This window comes from Globicephala melas, chromosome 16, assembly GCF_963455315.2.
Source record: "Globicephala melas chromosome 16, mGloMel1.2, whole genome shotgun sequence".
Taxonomy (NCBI): Eukaryota; Metazoa; Chordata; class Mammalia; order Artiodactyla; family Delphinidae; genus Globicephala; species Globicephala melas.
In genome coordinates this window covers 60,538,755-60,554,924 of record NC_083329.1, presented here as the reverse complement: position 1 = coordinate 60,554,924, position 16,170 = coordinate 60,538,755, and the positions used below count along the sequence as shown (strand labels likewise).

The following is a 16,170-nucleotide window of genomic DNA, read 5'->3' as shown; positions in this document are numbered from 1 at the left end:
TCTGAGTCACTGACCAGATGCTGGAAAACCCTCCGACATCAGGAAACTGGGCCTGGCACCATCTGGAGCTTTCCTGGTGGGGCCTTCTAGAAGCAGTGATTCTAGGGAGGAGTAGGAGAGAAAACACAGGCTTTGCCATCAAATGCTGTAGGTTCAAATTTCAGCTCAACCACTTACCAGCCATGTGACTTGGGACAAATTATTTTTACCTCTCACCTCAGTTTAGTAATCGATGAGGATTAAGCTGCAAAGGATGTGTCGAGGGCTGAGTTTCCTTCCTCCTCCAAAAGAATTTGTAACAACTAACATTTACTGAGCACTTACTGTGTGCTGAACTAAATAGATGCATTACCTGCTTGCGTCTTCCCATCAGCTCCATGAGACAACTATTACCCGTCCCCTTTAACAGCCAAGGAAACTAAAACCCAGAGAGGGTAGGTAACTTGCCCACAGTCACACAGCTTATGAGGAATGATGCTGAGATTTTAGCCCTGGTCCTAGGCACTACAACATCTGCCCTTTTCAAAAAGATCTGACCCAGATGAAAAAATATTGATCCTCTGAACACCTTACCTCACCTGCCTGGTCAGCGCTTATTGGTCTTCGGGTAACCCAGGTGGTATGTCAGGCCATGCATCCTTCGCTAAGCGCTCATAGACAACCGTGGACTCCTAAAACTGCAAGAGTCCGTGGGGACTTCCAGGTTCCCTGAATCCCCAGCCCCCAACCCCATCCCTCAGGGCCCCTTTTGGGGGTCATGGAGGTGCCGAGTGTGCTGGACTCCAGCAGAGCGCCCCCATCTGCTTCAGCCAGGGCAGCTAGCTCTGGTTTGGGTTGTTTTATATACTGGGATTCTGGGGAAGATTTTGTCTGATTAAAGGATTGCCACTAAAACAAAGAAATTTGAAAACCGCTGCCATAGAAAAGCCCCCTCTTTTTTAAACAGGAGAGGACCCTGAGGCCCAGAGAGGTAAAGTAACTTGCCCGAGATCACCAGCTATCCTCCTGAACCCAGGCAGACCTCCCTCCTCTCTTCAGGACTCAGGGACCAGATTGAGGGGGGCTTCTCAGCCCTCAGGGAGCCCCTCAAGGTCAGTTGTCTGGGCCGCTTCTGCCAGTTGGTAGCCAGTTTCTATGAAGATAACTGTGTCTGAGGCTGGCTCCCTGAACCTCGTCCGACCACATCTATTTCTGGGCCGCGGAGCCCTGACGGAGCACAATTTGATTCATAAATTACCCAGCTCAAGGTGTGTGTGATGGGCTCTCCTTCCTAGATTTGAAAGTCATTCACTCCGGAACTTGCGGCACTTGGGGCTGAAGGAGGGGCAGCTGTGGGATCAGCATTCAGGGAAGGAAAGTGGCAGGGGAGCTGAGGGGACGTGGGGATTCAGGGAGCATTGCTCTGTGCCAGCTCCGTGCTTGTCGTCTCATTGAATCCTCCCAGCCACCACAGGAGGCACCTCCTATTATTATCATCCCTATCTGGCAGGTGAGGAAACTGAGGCTCATAGAGGTGAGCTCACTTGCCCAAAGTCACATGGGTAGAAGTAGCAGAGCTAGGATTCGAACTCAGCGCTCTCCGATGCCGACATTTTTCCCAGTCACAATGATGGCAAGACAAGGAACTGAACAAGCAGCATTTAGAGGAAGAGGTTAGACCCTGGGAAATAGGATTGGAAGGGAAGGTTCAGGAGTGCCGAACCTCCTCTTCCACCAAGTTCAGTGTGCAGCGACAGCTGGCGTTGCACCCCACCCTGCCCCTCTTCGCCAGTCTTTCTTGTTTAACATCATTCAATTCCAGGCACTGCTTAGTTCCACCTGCCCCAGCCACCAGGTTCACTATCCTTGACACATACCCAGCATAGGCTCAGCACTTTCCAGTTTGTAAAGCATTTTCTGATCCCTTATCCCACTGAACCGCCAAACAGCCAAGTGAATAGGACAGGTATTCGCACCCCCCAATGAGGAACCTGAGGCTCAGAGAGGACCACAAGCCCACAAGCGTGCATCTAGTCAGGTCCTTTATGAGTTCTTCTGTCAGCTTCTTTATATATACGCTTTGTCCTTCCCTCAGGGTGGCCAGTCTTCCCCCTTAGATGGTGGGTTCCCTGGGGGCATTATCCATCACCCACCCCCACCCCGTGCCTCATTAGAGAGGCCTTATAGTGTGGTAGGTGGTCTCTGGTGCCCCACTCCCCAAGAAGCCGCGTCCCCTGGGCCTGCCTTTCCCATGTCTCAGTGCTGGATCCGTGCAGGGGTGCTGGAGGTGGGGGTGATGGCCTCAGCAAGGTGACAGCACATACCCGCCTTCGTGCTTCCTTCTCTTTGGGCATCTGATCACTGTCCTCTTTGTTTTCTTAAGAAAACCCTCCTCCTTCCCCCCTCGCACTCCCGCTTTGGGACAAGGCCTTTCAGATCATCAAATATCAAACGCTTCTTATGCGCAGGCTGAGATGGCTTTATCAGAGCCTGTAAATCTCCCAGAGCCCTGGCGCTCTCTTGAACGCCAAGCCTCAGGTGAATTATGTGGGCCAGTCCGGGGACCCAGTGCACCTCAGCGCCCACTCTTGGCCCAAGGAGGGGCTCCTGCTGAGGCTGGGCATGGGTGTTCTGGGCCCACCTGCCCGGGGTCCTGGAGGTAACCAGCCTCCAGTCAAGTGAGCAAGTCGGCCTTTTTTCCCTTCTCCTCACCTTGTTCTTCTCCTGGCCAGTCTCTGGCCCCCAGAGCCAAGGGAGCACCAGCCCCACCCAGGAGAAACCACGGCAGCTAGGAGGACCATTTGAGACCCAAAAGACCCAGGTTCTAATGCCAGCCTGGTCACTAAGTACCCAGGTGTTCTTGGACACGTCACTTCCCTGACGGAGCCTCAGTTAACGCCTCTGATAGCAGTGCTGGCCTTGCAGGGTGTCTTGAGAATTCAGGGAGCTCAGAATTGCTCTGCCAATGGGCAGAAGCATGCATCGTCCCTATCTCTCGGGGGCAGCCTGGTGTGTGAACTAAGCTTCCAGGCTCTGGAGTTAGGCAGACTTGAATCCTGGTTCTGCCACTTACTGGTAGTGTGACTTTAGGCAAATCACTTAATTTCTCTGTGCCTTGATTTTCTCACCTATATAATGGGAATAACAATGATGATGATGTTGATGCCACCTGGCATGTGGAGTTGCCATGGCGAGTAATTGACCAATACATGGGAAGTGCTCAGAACCCACAGTAAGTGGCCCTGGTTATTGCTCCTTTACTCACTGCCATCACCCAGTCCATGCTCTCATCACCAACAGGGCTTCCTGCCTCCAGGGCCTCCCCACGGCTGTGGACAAAAATCCAAACTACTTCCCCAGCATTCAAGGGTCCTACCTCCTGGCATCAGCCACTCCTGACACCGCTTCATGTGAACTCCGCTTGTCCCATGGCTCCCCACTTTGGAATTGATTGTCCCCTCCAGCCCTTTGCTCAGAATGCCCTCCCCCTCTCCATACTGACCCAAATCCAGCCCTCTAAGGCCTGGCGGAGGATCCCCTGCCCCAGGCGCTGTGAGCTTCCTCACCTAGATCGATGCCACCCGGGTGCAGAGACCTTATCTTTTGCTATTCAGACTCTCCAGTACCTTGCAAACTCCTCTTTGAGTAAATCCCTTCCTTCATCCGGCTGAGGTAGCAGTGACCATGGTGGGAAAGGTCCCCGTCCTCAGGGAGATTAAATTCAGCAAATTATTGTCAGTCATGGTGGTAACCCAGGTAGAGAAAGAATTACTCATTAAAGTGAATCCGTTTCCGACTCAGCCCACATCTAGCACCAACTTAGAACACATAGACACACATCATCAAATATTGGGGGGTTTTTGGTGGTAAATATACATAACATAAAATTGACCACTTTAAAGTGGCATCACATGTACTCACAATGTCGTACACCCATCACCACTATCGAGTTCTAGAACTTTGGGGATTACTCTTTAAGGTACTTATATTAATTGTTTTTACAAGTATAATTCACATAAATCAAAAAGGAAACATTGGGGCTTCCCTGGTGGTGCAGTGGTTGAGAGTCCGCCTGCCGATGCAGGGGACACGGGTTCGTGCCCCAGTCTGGGAAGATCCCACATGCCGCGGAGTGGCTGGGCCCGTGAGCCATGGCCGCTGAGCCTGCGCTTCTGGAGCCTGTGCTCCGCAACGGGAGAGGCCACAACAGTGAGAGGCCCGCGTACCACACACAAAAAAAAAAAAAAAAAAAAAAGGAAACATTGAAATGGCTCTAGAACAATGGTTCTCAACCAGGAATGATTTTGGCCCCCTCAACCCTCACTGCAGGGAACATTTGGCAATGGTCTGAAGATTTATTGGTTGTCACATCTGGGAGAAGGGGTGCTGCTGGTTTCTAGTGGCTAGAGGGTAAGGATGCTGCTAGCCACCCCACAATGCATGGAGCAGTCTCCCACAGGAAAGAATTATCCAGCCCAAATGTCATGGGAAGCTGAGGTTGAGAAACACTGCTCTCACATCACTACTCAGAGATCTTTTTTTTTTTTTGCGGTACGCGGTCCTCTCACTGTTGTGGCCTCTCCCGTTGCAGAGCACAGGCTCTGGACGCGCAGGCTCAGTAGTCATGGCTCACGGGCCCAGCCGCTCCGCGGCATGTGGGATCTTCCCGGACCGGGGCCCGAACCCGTGTCCCCTGCATTGGCAGGCAGACTCTCAACCACTGCACCACCAGGGAAGCCCCAGAGGTCATTTTTGTTAACATTTTGTCAACATTTCATTCCTTTTTCTATATATGTATATTTTTTAAGCAACAACAAAAAATGTGTCTTACGGAACTATGCTATTTTATGACTCCTTTGGGGGGAAAATGTCAAACATGTATCTTTCAAGTCACAAACTTCTCCTTGCAGCATTATTTTTAGTGGATGACCGAATTTCATATCATAACGTAATTAATCCCTATTGTTGGACATTGAGGTTGTTCCCAGTTTTCCTCAGTAAACAGCACCACGGTGAAAATCCTGGGAGCTGCACCTGTGGGCACATCCATGCTTATTCCCTTTGGAGGAATTTGCCTGGTTACAGAGTAAAGGTTTTTCAGGAAATCAGGAGATTCTGATAGCAGCCCTGGCCCCTGGCAATGTCTTGCTGATCCCCATTGAAGTGTCGTTAGAGGACCAGGGGCCGCCTCTCCCTATAGGTGGGGCGCTGGATGCTGCTGTAGGTGAGGGGGCCTGGCTTGACCCTTAGCAACCCTAGCATAATACGCTTTACTATCCTTGGCTACTCAGGTTAATGTTTCATAACTTGGACCCAGATTAGTCAGAGTCCAGTCTGTGGTCTTATTACGAGAGGTGATCATTTATTGGTGTACTTGAGCTTAATGAAAACTGTCGTTCTGGTGAAACGCCTATAAGACAAGCAGACTGCAATTCCCACCTGCTTGCCGGGGGCTCAAAGATCGTCTTTCCAGGACTGGTCGGTAATAACTGTAATTAACAAGATGCACTCAGCTCAAACAAACGTGTCACTGTGGTAGGGTGGGTGTGATAGTCCCAGGTGGAATTGCTAATTGGCTGACTCCTCCTCATAGCCCTGGTGCAGTTATGGTCTCTGTGATGTGTGACATTATAAGTCACCCTGGTACCATTCTGTCCTGTAACCTTGTACGCTAGCCTCAGAATGGTGCCCTGACACCCGTGCTGCAGCCCGTGCATCGGTCCAAAGCCTTCGTGGAGCACCTACTGTGTATCAGCAGGGGCACTGGGAGAAACCGCTCCCTGCACTCCCAGGGCTTGTATTCCAGTGTGGGGGGGACAGGCAGTAAGCAAACACATTAACAGATGAAAAGAGATGTTCAGAAAGTAGAAGTGGCTTGAAGGAAATAAAACAGGATAAGGGAGAAGAGAGTGATGAGGGTGAGAGTAGGATGGTGGGGTGACTAGAGAGGGCTCCTTTGAGGCCCCCTCAAAGGTCGCCACCACCTTTGAGCTGAGACCTGAATGCAGACAAGGCACCCACAGAGATCTGCAGGGTGAGCATTCCAGGCAGCTTCAGGGAAAGCTTTGCAGAGGGGCTAGGCCTAATCTGCCCCCTCCCTGATGGTCCTTAGGAGGGGCGGCAAGCTCTCAGCCTGCAACTCCTTCTCTGATAGAAAGCCAAGGTAACCCACACCGCTGGTTGCCATATGTTGGTCTCAGAGCTGTTCAATGCAGCCCAGCCCAGGTGCCACCCGGGACTTGGCCCCCTTTGTCAGCAGGCAGCTAAGTAACAATTTTTAATTCATAAGATATCTTGCCCAAAGCCCATATCTCAGGCTGACTCCCAATTTTCATTATGCAGTGATACAGTCTGTACCAGTCAGAATTATGTGGCTCCACTGGACAGTGATGGGACTGCAGCCCAGCTTGTCCCACTGGCCCGGGCGGCATACACGGCACACACGTTGCTGTTTAACAACTACCCCTGGGAGGGGGCAGGGGGAATCCAGGGGCCTCTGGGTAGGACAGGAGCTCTTTAGCTTAGTGAGAGCTGAGTTTAACTCCTTGTTACACCCCTTGCTCTGCCCTAGGACCAGTTATTCTCTGTGCCTTAGTTTTTTCATCTGGAAAATGGGGATAATTGTACCTGTCTCATGGGAGCTTTGTGGAAATTGAAATGTATTGGGCTGGCCAAAAAGTTCACTCACGTTTTTTGTAACATCCTATATAAACATACAAAAAAAACCTTTGCACAGCGCCAGGCACAATGCATGGTGGATATTGTGGGGAGGGCCCCTCCTGACTCATTCTGGATAAGATGGGCCATAGTTGGGGCTAACCTGGTCCAATTCTTGTATTCAGAAAACAGGCATAGCAGGGAAAGAAGGGATGGGAACCAAGACAGGCACCACTGCAGGTGCTTCACATACATGATCACGCCTGATCCTCACACAGTCCCGTGAGGTGGGAGCTGTTATCCACACTTTACAGATGAGGGGTTTGGCTCAAAGGAATTCACAGTTTGCAGGAGGTCTCACAGCGGCTAACTGGCAGATCTGTTGTTGGTGCTTAGGTCTTTTCTGCATCCTTCGAGTTCACGCACAGTAGGCAGTCTTCACTAGGGTGCTGATGTAACAGACTCCAGGCAGAGACTACGGCTGAAAGAGGGAGCACCAGGGGGAAGGGGGTACATATCCCAGTTCTGCTCACTTCTCTGGGGAGGATCCCTGGCCCTGGCCCTGGGGAGGGCCGGGTAAGCGAGTCAGAGGCCAGGTGAGGGATCAGGGTCCCACTAGTCCTCTCATCCATTCAGCAACTAGCATTTGAGTGGAACGTTACTTGGGCCCAGAAGACCAACTAGATCATGAGCTCCTCATAAGCATGGCTTTTTTTTCTTCTTTTCTCAACCGCATGGCCCAGCATGGCCAGACCCAGAGTATGCCCACACCTAGCGTGTGCTCATTGACCCTTCCTAACCCTACGGGGGGCCAAGAACCTTCAGGCCATCCAACAGATAGGGAATGAGCATTGTTCTGGGTACCATGGGGACGGACGCATGACACCCTAGCCCTTACCCTTGAGGCGACACTGGGTCTCTGGATGTGAGAACCAGGGAGGTCCCACAGCACAGGGCTATTCTGAGGGTGCCAGCCCAGCTCTGGGGCTCAGTGGAGTGAGAGAGGCCGCAACCTCCAGGACTGGCTTCCTGAGGCTGGTGACATTGGTAATGGACCTTAAGAACAGACAGGACCAAGGTGGGAGCCATGGGTTTTCCTTTAACTTGGGGGCAGCAAGAGTGGGTTGCTGTCAGCCCAGCGGAGCAGACAAAGCAATTGAAAGTCATCAGGCTGTGTTCCCACACGCACCATCAGCCACTCACTAAACTGCTTTTCGCCCAGACGCAGCTCTGCAATGGGTCAAGATGCTGCCGGGCGAGATAACAAGGGGACAAGGTGTGGGAGTGATGAGATTTGGCAGGGGCCGGGAGGAGGGGCGCCTGGGGAAGGAGAGAGCCTGCTAGCCTTGAAGGAAGGAGGAGGTGGGAGGGTGAGCCCTCAAGGCCCAAAGAGAGCCACCCGCCTTGTCTCCGAGTCTGACCGTCTACCCTCACCTTCACACCCTCCAAATCTAGTTTCCCTCTCCCTCTGCCTTCGACCATCTATGAAACAGAAGCCCTTTGCTTGACTCTGCTGCGCCCTCTAGCCGCCACTCAGCCTCTCTCCCTGTTTATTACACCAAACTCCCGGCAGCAGCGCCTGTACTAACAGTCCCCAGGCCCCCTCAGCCACTGTATCTCACAGTCTGACCTCCAGGGGCATCTGAAGATACAAATGGGGGACCTTAGCCACATCTTCCTTATCCTGAGCCTCTCTCGGCACGTTTGACCCTGTCAACCATCTCTTTCTCAGAACTTCCCCTTCGCCCGCCTCTGGGCACCTGGCTCTATACTGGTTTCCCATCTGCCTCTCTGACCACTGCCTTTCTTTCTTTTCTTTTTTTTTTTTTTTGCGGCACGCGGACCTCTCACCGCTGTGGCCTCTCCCGTTGTGGAGCACAGGCTCCGGACGCGCAGGCTCAGCGGCCACGGCTCACGGGCCCAGCCGCTCCGCGGCATGTGGGATCTTCCCGGACCGGGGCACGAACCCGCGTCCCCTGCATCGGCAGGCTGACTCTCAACCACTGCGCCACCAGGGAAGCCCAGCCACTGCTCTTCTATCTACATTTTCCTGTGCATCCTCACTGGAGCCATAGGTCTGCCCTAAAGGCCGGCTTGCCAGTGCCTTATCTATGTCACCACCTTTGTGCTGACAGCCCCTGTCTTCCCACTCGAGTCCCCATCCACCCCTCCCCTCCAGCTCTTGGAGGACATCGCCACGTGGACGTTCTGCTGCTACATAAAACTCTATCATTTTATGAGGAATTTACCTAGAACTTTTCAGAACGTAGAGTTTTTAACTGGGGCTCCCCCTTGAGAAAAAAGCAAATTATTTGCCACCTCATTCTATGAAGGATGACAGTCTCTTATTTGTCTCGCCCTATTCCTTGTCCCTTAGCCCCGGGCCAGGTACAGAGTGGGTGCAAACCTGTGTGTAGGGCAAACACCTGCAGGGAGAAAAAGAGAGGCGTAAATCTCACTCCAGGCCAGCCGCTCACCAGCTGTGTGACCTTGAACAAGTTATTTAACTTCTCTGAGCCTGCTTCCTCACATGTAACACAGGGTGTCTTCTTCTAAAGTTATTGTGAAGACTGAGTAATATAATTGTGCAAACGTCTTAGCTCAGTGCCTGGCACAGGGAAAAGTGTTCAACAAACTGTAGCTACTATTTTTTTAATAAACAGGGGAAGAGGGCTGTGACTTCCCTTCAGCAGCCTTTTGTGCTATTGCAGACTTCATTCACATCTTCTCAACCTCCCTCTTGCAAATATGAAGAGGTCTCGATGCCTGAAGCTCCTGGCGGATGTGGCTGTCCCATAAGAGAACCAGCAGAGCTAGGAATGACCTGCTTCTTCCCTTGTGTGAACGCTTTAAGTCACCAGTTCCCAGAAGTCTTAGGGTGCTCAAGGTGCAGCCTCACTCCCTGCAAGGACCCCTCCCCTGCCAGGTACATCCCCTAGGACAGCACCTGTCGACCCAGGGAAAGCAGCTGCCCTTCTGCTCAGCAGTGGGGGCTGAACAGGTGAAAGGCATCCCCCAGTGAGGCACCCCCAGTCCCCTGGTCCCCATGGGACTTGGATAAAGAGTGTCTGGGAGACCAGAGGGCTGACAGGGTGGTATCAGTTTCCAGGATAGCGGAGAAACTTATGTGTATGGTTTCCAAGCCCACGGCCCCCCGGGGGAGGGCGGATGGTGGGAGAGGGGTGATAAAGGAGGGAAGCAAGGAAGTGGTGACCCACCCCGAGGCCGGAACCCTGGGTGCGAGGCCCTGTGGACCTGAGGGTTTTGTTCTCAGCCTTGGCCTCAGGGCTGCCACCTTGTACATCTGGGCCCTTGGTTGTGAGGCTCTCCTGGCAAGAGGATGGGTTGGCTTAGTGCTCCCGCTGGGCAAAAGCTCTAGGCACAGGCTCCTGGGGTGGGGGTGGGTGGAGGAGACGGTCCATGGTGCTGTCTTGGTGCAGGACAGGCGACCAACATTTATTGAGAGGTTCCTATGTGCCAGACACTGTATTAACTCATTTAATCCTCACAGCAACACTCTGGGGTGGGTACTATTATTACTCCCATTTTATTGACGAGGAAACTGAGGCCCAGATAATGCAACTTGACCAAGGTGACCCAGCTAGCTAGTAGCAGAGCCATGATTGGAACTCAGGGCATAACTGCTTCTCTGTTCCACGTTGCTTTCCTTCAGGGGCCTTAGCTTAGCAAGTTCTTATACACTCAATAGTGTGATTTTATTCTGAATGAAGATCTTCCGTGTGAGGCTGAAGACATGAATCTTGCCTGCTTTTCTCTGCTGATTCTCTAGCATTTTGCACAAAGTAGGTGCTTGATATGAACTGGAATGAATGAGTGATCTGATCAGCCAATCGGTCTTTGAATGAGACCTGCCCTGCTTGGGGCACAGGGCTCACCTCCTAAACCCTGCCCAAGTCAGCATCCCAGTGAGTGCTCATGTTGCCATGGTGACAGCAGGAATATCAGAGGCAGTGACTCACTTAGATGGCCTTGTCAGCTCCCTGGGTGTAACCCTTTCTGACTGTTGGTCTTGGCAGTTAGTCACTCGTACTTTGCAGGAGGCTGAGAGGTGAACTCTCCACACAGATGTGTGAAAAAGAATGTGTTTGTGTGTGTGTGTGTGCGCGCGCGTGTGTGTGTGTGTGTTGGGGGGAGGGTCCTTGAGTTTGAATTTGTACCAGTTGAGGGGTATTTGCCTGCAGGTTGGTTGGAGAAGGTGCCGAGGCTGGGAGAGGGGTATTTTATATGCTGGGGACAGACTCGGAGTTGGGGATGGGCAGTGTGGCCATGAGTAGGGCAAAGGTGATGAGTGCGGGACCCAACTGAGTTTGCCAGGGGTGATAACCTTATTTTCCCAACTGAAAACCACAGCACATCGTTCGACAAGAGGCTTCTGGTTTGCGAATGATTTATAGGGAAAAACTGGCAAAGATAAAAGTTGAATCACATGTAAACATTGATAGCTTCCTTTATTGGGAAGAATAAATTTATACGAAACTCTGGAATGATGGGATGCCGGACAGGGGTGCTGAGGAGGCGGGGCCCATGCCTGTGTGTGTGGTGGGGAAGAGGGTGTGAGAGGCAAGCGGCTGGAGGTCTTGCCTCAGGGCAGCCCTGCAGCTCAGCATTTAGGGGCCCCGAGGACCCAGCCCCTAAAGCACCCTGCGCTGTCCATGCTTCAGCCATCTCAGCACTGATCACCCTGTCACGGGAATACCTGGTTGAGGGCGACATCCTCCACCGGCAGGTGTCCCAGGTACACTGTAGGAGCTCAATAATTGTTTGCTGCGTGGATTAGCTAATGATGAGCGGATGAAAGCACATGTCCTCTTGTTTCCCCAGCAGCAGAATTCCTAGCTAAAAAAACTCCTCTATATTCATGCATGTATGTGCCTCCGTGCGACTCTTTCCTCCCCACTCACAAGGGCAGCTGTACAAAAGCCCGCAGGAGGGTACCCAGGCCGCAGGACACAGGCTTAGGCAAAGTGGAGGCTGGAGTGACGTCCGCTCCCTGGCCTGGCCCAGGTCAGAGTCTCCAAAGCCCACACTCTGAGAGTGACGTGAGACCCGGCCGGGCTCTGCTGTCAGCGGCCATGTCTCCCCTGCGTCAGAGAAGCTCTGCAGTGGGCTGGGAGTGGGCCACCTTCTCGGCCAGCACAGAGGGGCTGAGAACGGCCCCTGCCTCAGAGTCTAAAGCTAGAGAAGGATGTTGTCTCCCCTCTACTTTTGCCCTAGTTAATCCAAGAGAGGATATGAGCCTGTGTGCGGATCCCTTTAGAGCCGGGGAAGGGGCGGAGCAGGGAGATACAGCAGCTTCCATGGGCGATCCTGGTGTCCACCTTGTGTGTTGGAGGCTTGGATGTTAGTTCCCGCCTATGGAATCCGTGCCCATCACCCCCTTCCCCAATCCCGCCTGTCTTCCAGGGTCCAGCTCAAACAACATTTATCAAGTACTTATTTTGTGCCGGGAACTGTTCGAAGCCTGTACATGTGTATATATTTTTTCTCATTCATTTAATTCTCATAACCCTATGAGATAGATCCATTATTATCCTCATTTCACAAATGAAGAGACCAGGATGCAAAGTGGTTAGATAAGTTGCCCAAGGTCACACAGCTAGACAGTGGTGTAAGGAATTAATGTCACCTCCTCCATGAAGCTTTACTTCTTTGAGCCTTCCTGTGTGTGAACAGCCTCTCCCTGCTGTGAACTGAGGTGCTGATTCTTGTGGGTGTCAGAGCTCCCTTACGAGGCTGTAAGTGCTTCGGCGTCAGAAATCCTGGCAGGGTGACTTCTGCGTCCCCCACAGCGCCAAGCACAGGGCCTGGCCATAGGACAACCCGTCCAGGGGACCGCTGAATATGTGAATGAATGGCAGTGAGCGAGCGAGTGTTTGAAGGGACCAACACACTGGTTAATGGGGAGGAGAGGGGAGTGGAATTGAGGGTTTCCCAGTGAACTCACAGCCTGATGAGAAGGGCACAAGGGCAAGTATGGGGGCCCAGGTGGGCCGGAAGCAGCCATCCTTCAGGAACATGCTTGCCACTGTGTCCCCAGCATTGTCCAGGTACCTTGAGGAACGGTCGTGAAAGCCCCCCATCTTTTAGGCTGGGTGAAATGAGCACATTAACACAGAGGAAGCAACTGGAGAGCAAACAGAGCAGGAACTACTGCCTGTAGGGCCGGAGGGGTAAGTGAGAGAGCTTAGGACCATCTTCCCGGAGCAGGAGGAGGAGGGGCTGGCCCTGGGTGGGAGGAAGACAGGAGGCAGGAATGGATCTGGGGAACCTGCGGAAGCCACTGTGGGGCCAGGTACCTGTGGGGCCATAAGACAAAGCTGGTGGGTGAGAGGGGTGGAGTGCATTTGAGCCAGCGCCGTGTGTGAGCTTTGCCAGTACTTTAAATACATAGTTTAAATTTTAATAAAAAATGCTTCTAAAACTGAATTTTGTTTTTAACTTATATTTATCGTGAAAGGAAACTTTATATCACCGCCATATAGAAAAGTAGAGTAAAGTAGAATAGACTAGAAAGAACAGAATAGAATAGGAAATGACCATAAAAGTAAGCACAAGGGGAACAAAACAAGGCTACTGCCGTAGTCCACTGCGGCTGCCGCCGTAGTCCACTGCGGCTGCCGCCGTAGTCCACTGCGGCTGCCATAACAAAATACCACAGACCAGGTGGGTTATACACAGTAGAAATCTATTTCTCGCAGTTCTGGAGGCTGGAAGTCCGAGATCAGGGTGTCAGCACGGTCGGGTGACGGCCCTCCGCCTGGTTCAGGTGGTGCCTTTTTGCTGAATCCTCATATGGTGGAAGGGGCAAGGGAGCTCTGCGGGGTCTCTTTTATAAGAGAAGAATCCCTTTCAGGACGGGTTCACCTTCATGACCTAAGCCCAAAAGCCCCACCTGCTAATGCCATCACCTTTGGAGGTTAGGATTTCACCATGTGAATTCTGGGGCGGCACAGATATTCAGACATAGCAGTCACTGAGTCCTCACTGGGCACTGCTCCCTTTGAAAGGCTCTGAGCCTGAAGCCTGCTCTCTCTCTGTTATGAAGGAAAAGAAGCAAGTGTTAGACAGGCTGTTAAAGACATATAAGCACCAAACCAAGACTTTCTCCTTGCCTCAGTCAGAGAGCCTTGAGGAAGACTGAACGGGCATAATGTTCTCATCCTGTGATTCGGGGCCATCTGCTGCCTGGGCTATGTGCTCCTTTGTACCCCAGAGTTCTCTGCACTACTCCTGGAACCAGCACTCATTTTAAGTTACTGATTAGTCCTTAATGTCCAGAGAGGAGCCCTGGCCCCAGCCCCCTGTCCACCTGCCTGGGGCCCCAGTCACACCCTGAATTCTCCCTCTTGCAGGAAATACCAACAGCATCTTTGCCCTGGATTACATCAGCGGGGCGCTGACCTTGAACGGCGTGCTGGACCGGGAGAACCCCCTGTACAGCCATGGCTTCATCCTGACTGTGAAGGTGAGAGTGGGTGCTGGGCACCTCCATCATGGGTAGAGGGGATGCCCACGCTGTGGGGCCAGCCTCCAGCGGTGCCCAGGCGGAGGGTCCAGGAGGCGGGTCACTTCTGTTCCCTTACCCTGCACTGGTTCCCGGGGCTTGTGCCCAGGGCCCCCGTCAGGAAGGGCCAACGCTTTTCACATGTGGGCCTCGTCAGGGGCCCTCTGCTGGGCTTTTCTCAGCCCTTATCAACAACTGCAGAGGACTGCAACTTTCATCCGCATTTCAGGGTGAGGAGGCACAAGTGGTCCTCTCTGTTATCCCATGACTTCAAGTTCTAATATAGCCAACTCAGATTCTTAGGTTTACCTCATTTCTGGGGTTTTTCTCCCATTTCTAATTCTTGTGGCTTCCCTGGGGCTATTACCTGGTTAAGAAACAGCAATGCAGCGGGCAGGGGGCAGAGCTGTGGTGGTCCCCACCCCGGAAAGTGTGATGGAGCCATGGCCCCCTGCCCCCTGCAGCCCCTTGCCACTCATGATTGGTTTTAATTAAAATCAATAACTTGCTGAGGCATTCCCTGGGAAACCCGTTTAGGGTACAGACGCTGCCTGGGCCACAGGGATCCTCCCCAGCCCCAGCCTTCGATTGAGAGGAGGGGATGGTACAAAGACTGAGGAGAGGGCCTCTGGGAAGGAGGCCCTTCCATTGGTATGGGAAGGATGGTGCAGCCTGGCCCTTCGTTGCTCTCCTTGACCTTGAGAAGGCCTGTGACAGCGATGGATTGATTAGCCCTGACTCGCCCACTGCCTCTGTCCTCTCTACCCAGATGTGCACATGTGGGCCAGCGGGGGAGGGCAAGCTAACACGGCCTTTCCCCCATCCGGAGCCAAGCCCGAGGCCCCCTCCCAGCCTCCCCTTCTGTCTCTGCTCCCTTCCTACGGAGGCAGGCAGCTCCAATGGAGAGAGCCGCTCCCTAGTCCCAGCACCAACTCACTGTGCAACCCTGAGTTCAGCTTTTCCATCTTTATATAAAATATAAGGATGAGTTCCCACACTTGGCTGTGAATGCAAATCCCCTGGGGAGCTGGTAAAAGATACCTAGTCCTGGGCCTCTTGCCCAGAGATTCTGGTTCAAAAGGTTGGGGTGGGACTGGGAATGGGTATTTTGCGGCCCAAGGACTCTGGCCCAGAGACTGGGTGCCCAGGTGTCTGAGTCCATCTATTTCTGAGTCCAACCCAGACCTTCACGGTGCCTAGCACAGTGTTCAGTCCATAGCAGATGCTGAATTAATTCTTGATTATCTGCTAGCACAGATGTTCTTGGCCTCAGTTTCATCATTTGCCAAATGAATGAAGAGTCTCCCTTTGCCCCTAGATGAACCCCTAAATCTATCTTGTCTTCCCCACCCCACCTCATCCCCTTGGTTCTAGAATCCCACTGCCTGAGTTTGGTACTTTGTCTGTGTGTCCTTGTACAAGTTACTTAACCTCTCTGAGCTTCAGTTTCCCCATTGGTAATGGAGATCAGTAAAACGGGGATGCTAATGATAGAATCTTCCACCTGGGATTATGGTGAGGATCAGATGGGATAATTCACGTAAAGCGCAGTGCCCAGCATTGAGAAAGCCCTGGTAAATGATGACTTTGATTGTGACTATGGCCACCTTCATCCCTGGGGTGTTTATTCCTCTATCTGCAGGGCACAGAGCTGAATGATGACCGCACCCCATCTGATGCCACAGTGACCACAACCTTCAACATCCTGGTGATTGACATCAATGACAATGCCCCAGAGTTCAACAGCTCCGAGTACAGCGTGGCCATCACTGAGCTGGCACAGGTCGGCTTTGCCCTCCCCCTCTTTATCCAGGTGGTGGACAAGGACGAGGTGAGTCCCAGAACGCATGCCCGTCCAGCCCAGCACCCGGCCCGGGCTGTGCAACCCTGGAAGGGATGCCAGGGGTCACTGGGCTCCCAGGTCCCCATCTATAACATAGAAACAAACATTGCTGCAGCCTCCCCTGCTACGTTCTGAGGATAAATAAGGCTGCAAAAATTAGTAGTCT

The 16,170-nt window shown here is 52.5% G+C and overlaps 1 protein-coding gene across 1 annotated transcript in view; it reads left to right on the top strand.

Annotated features, from left to right (window-relative positions):
- The window catches only part of LOC115856345 (cadherin-23), a 371,688-nt gene that overhangs the window by 157,152 nt on the left and 198,366 nt on the right, over window positions 1-16,170 (top strand). Inside the window, exons 9-10 of the mRNA XM_070043924.1 lie at window positions 14,010-14,122; window positions 15,804-15,992. Of these exons, the coding sequence (XP_069900025.1) occupies window positions 14,010-14,122; window positions 15,804-15,992 (302 nt within the window). The remainder of the gene's footprint in view (window positions 1-14,009; window positions 14,123-15,803; window positions 15,993-16,170) is intronic.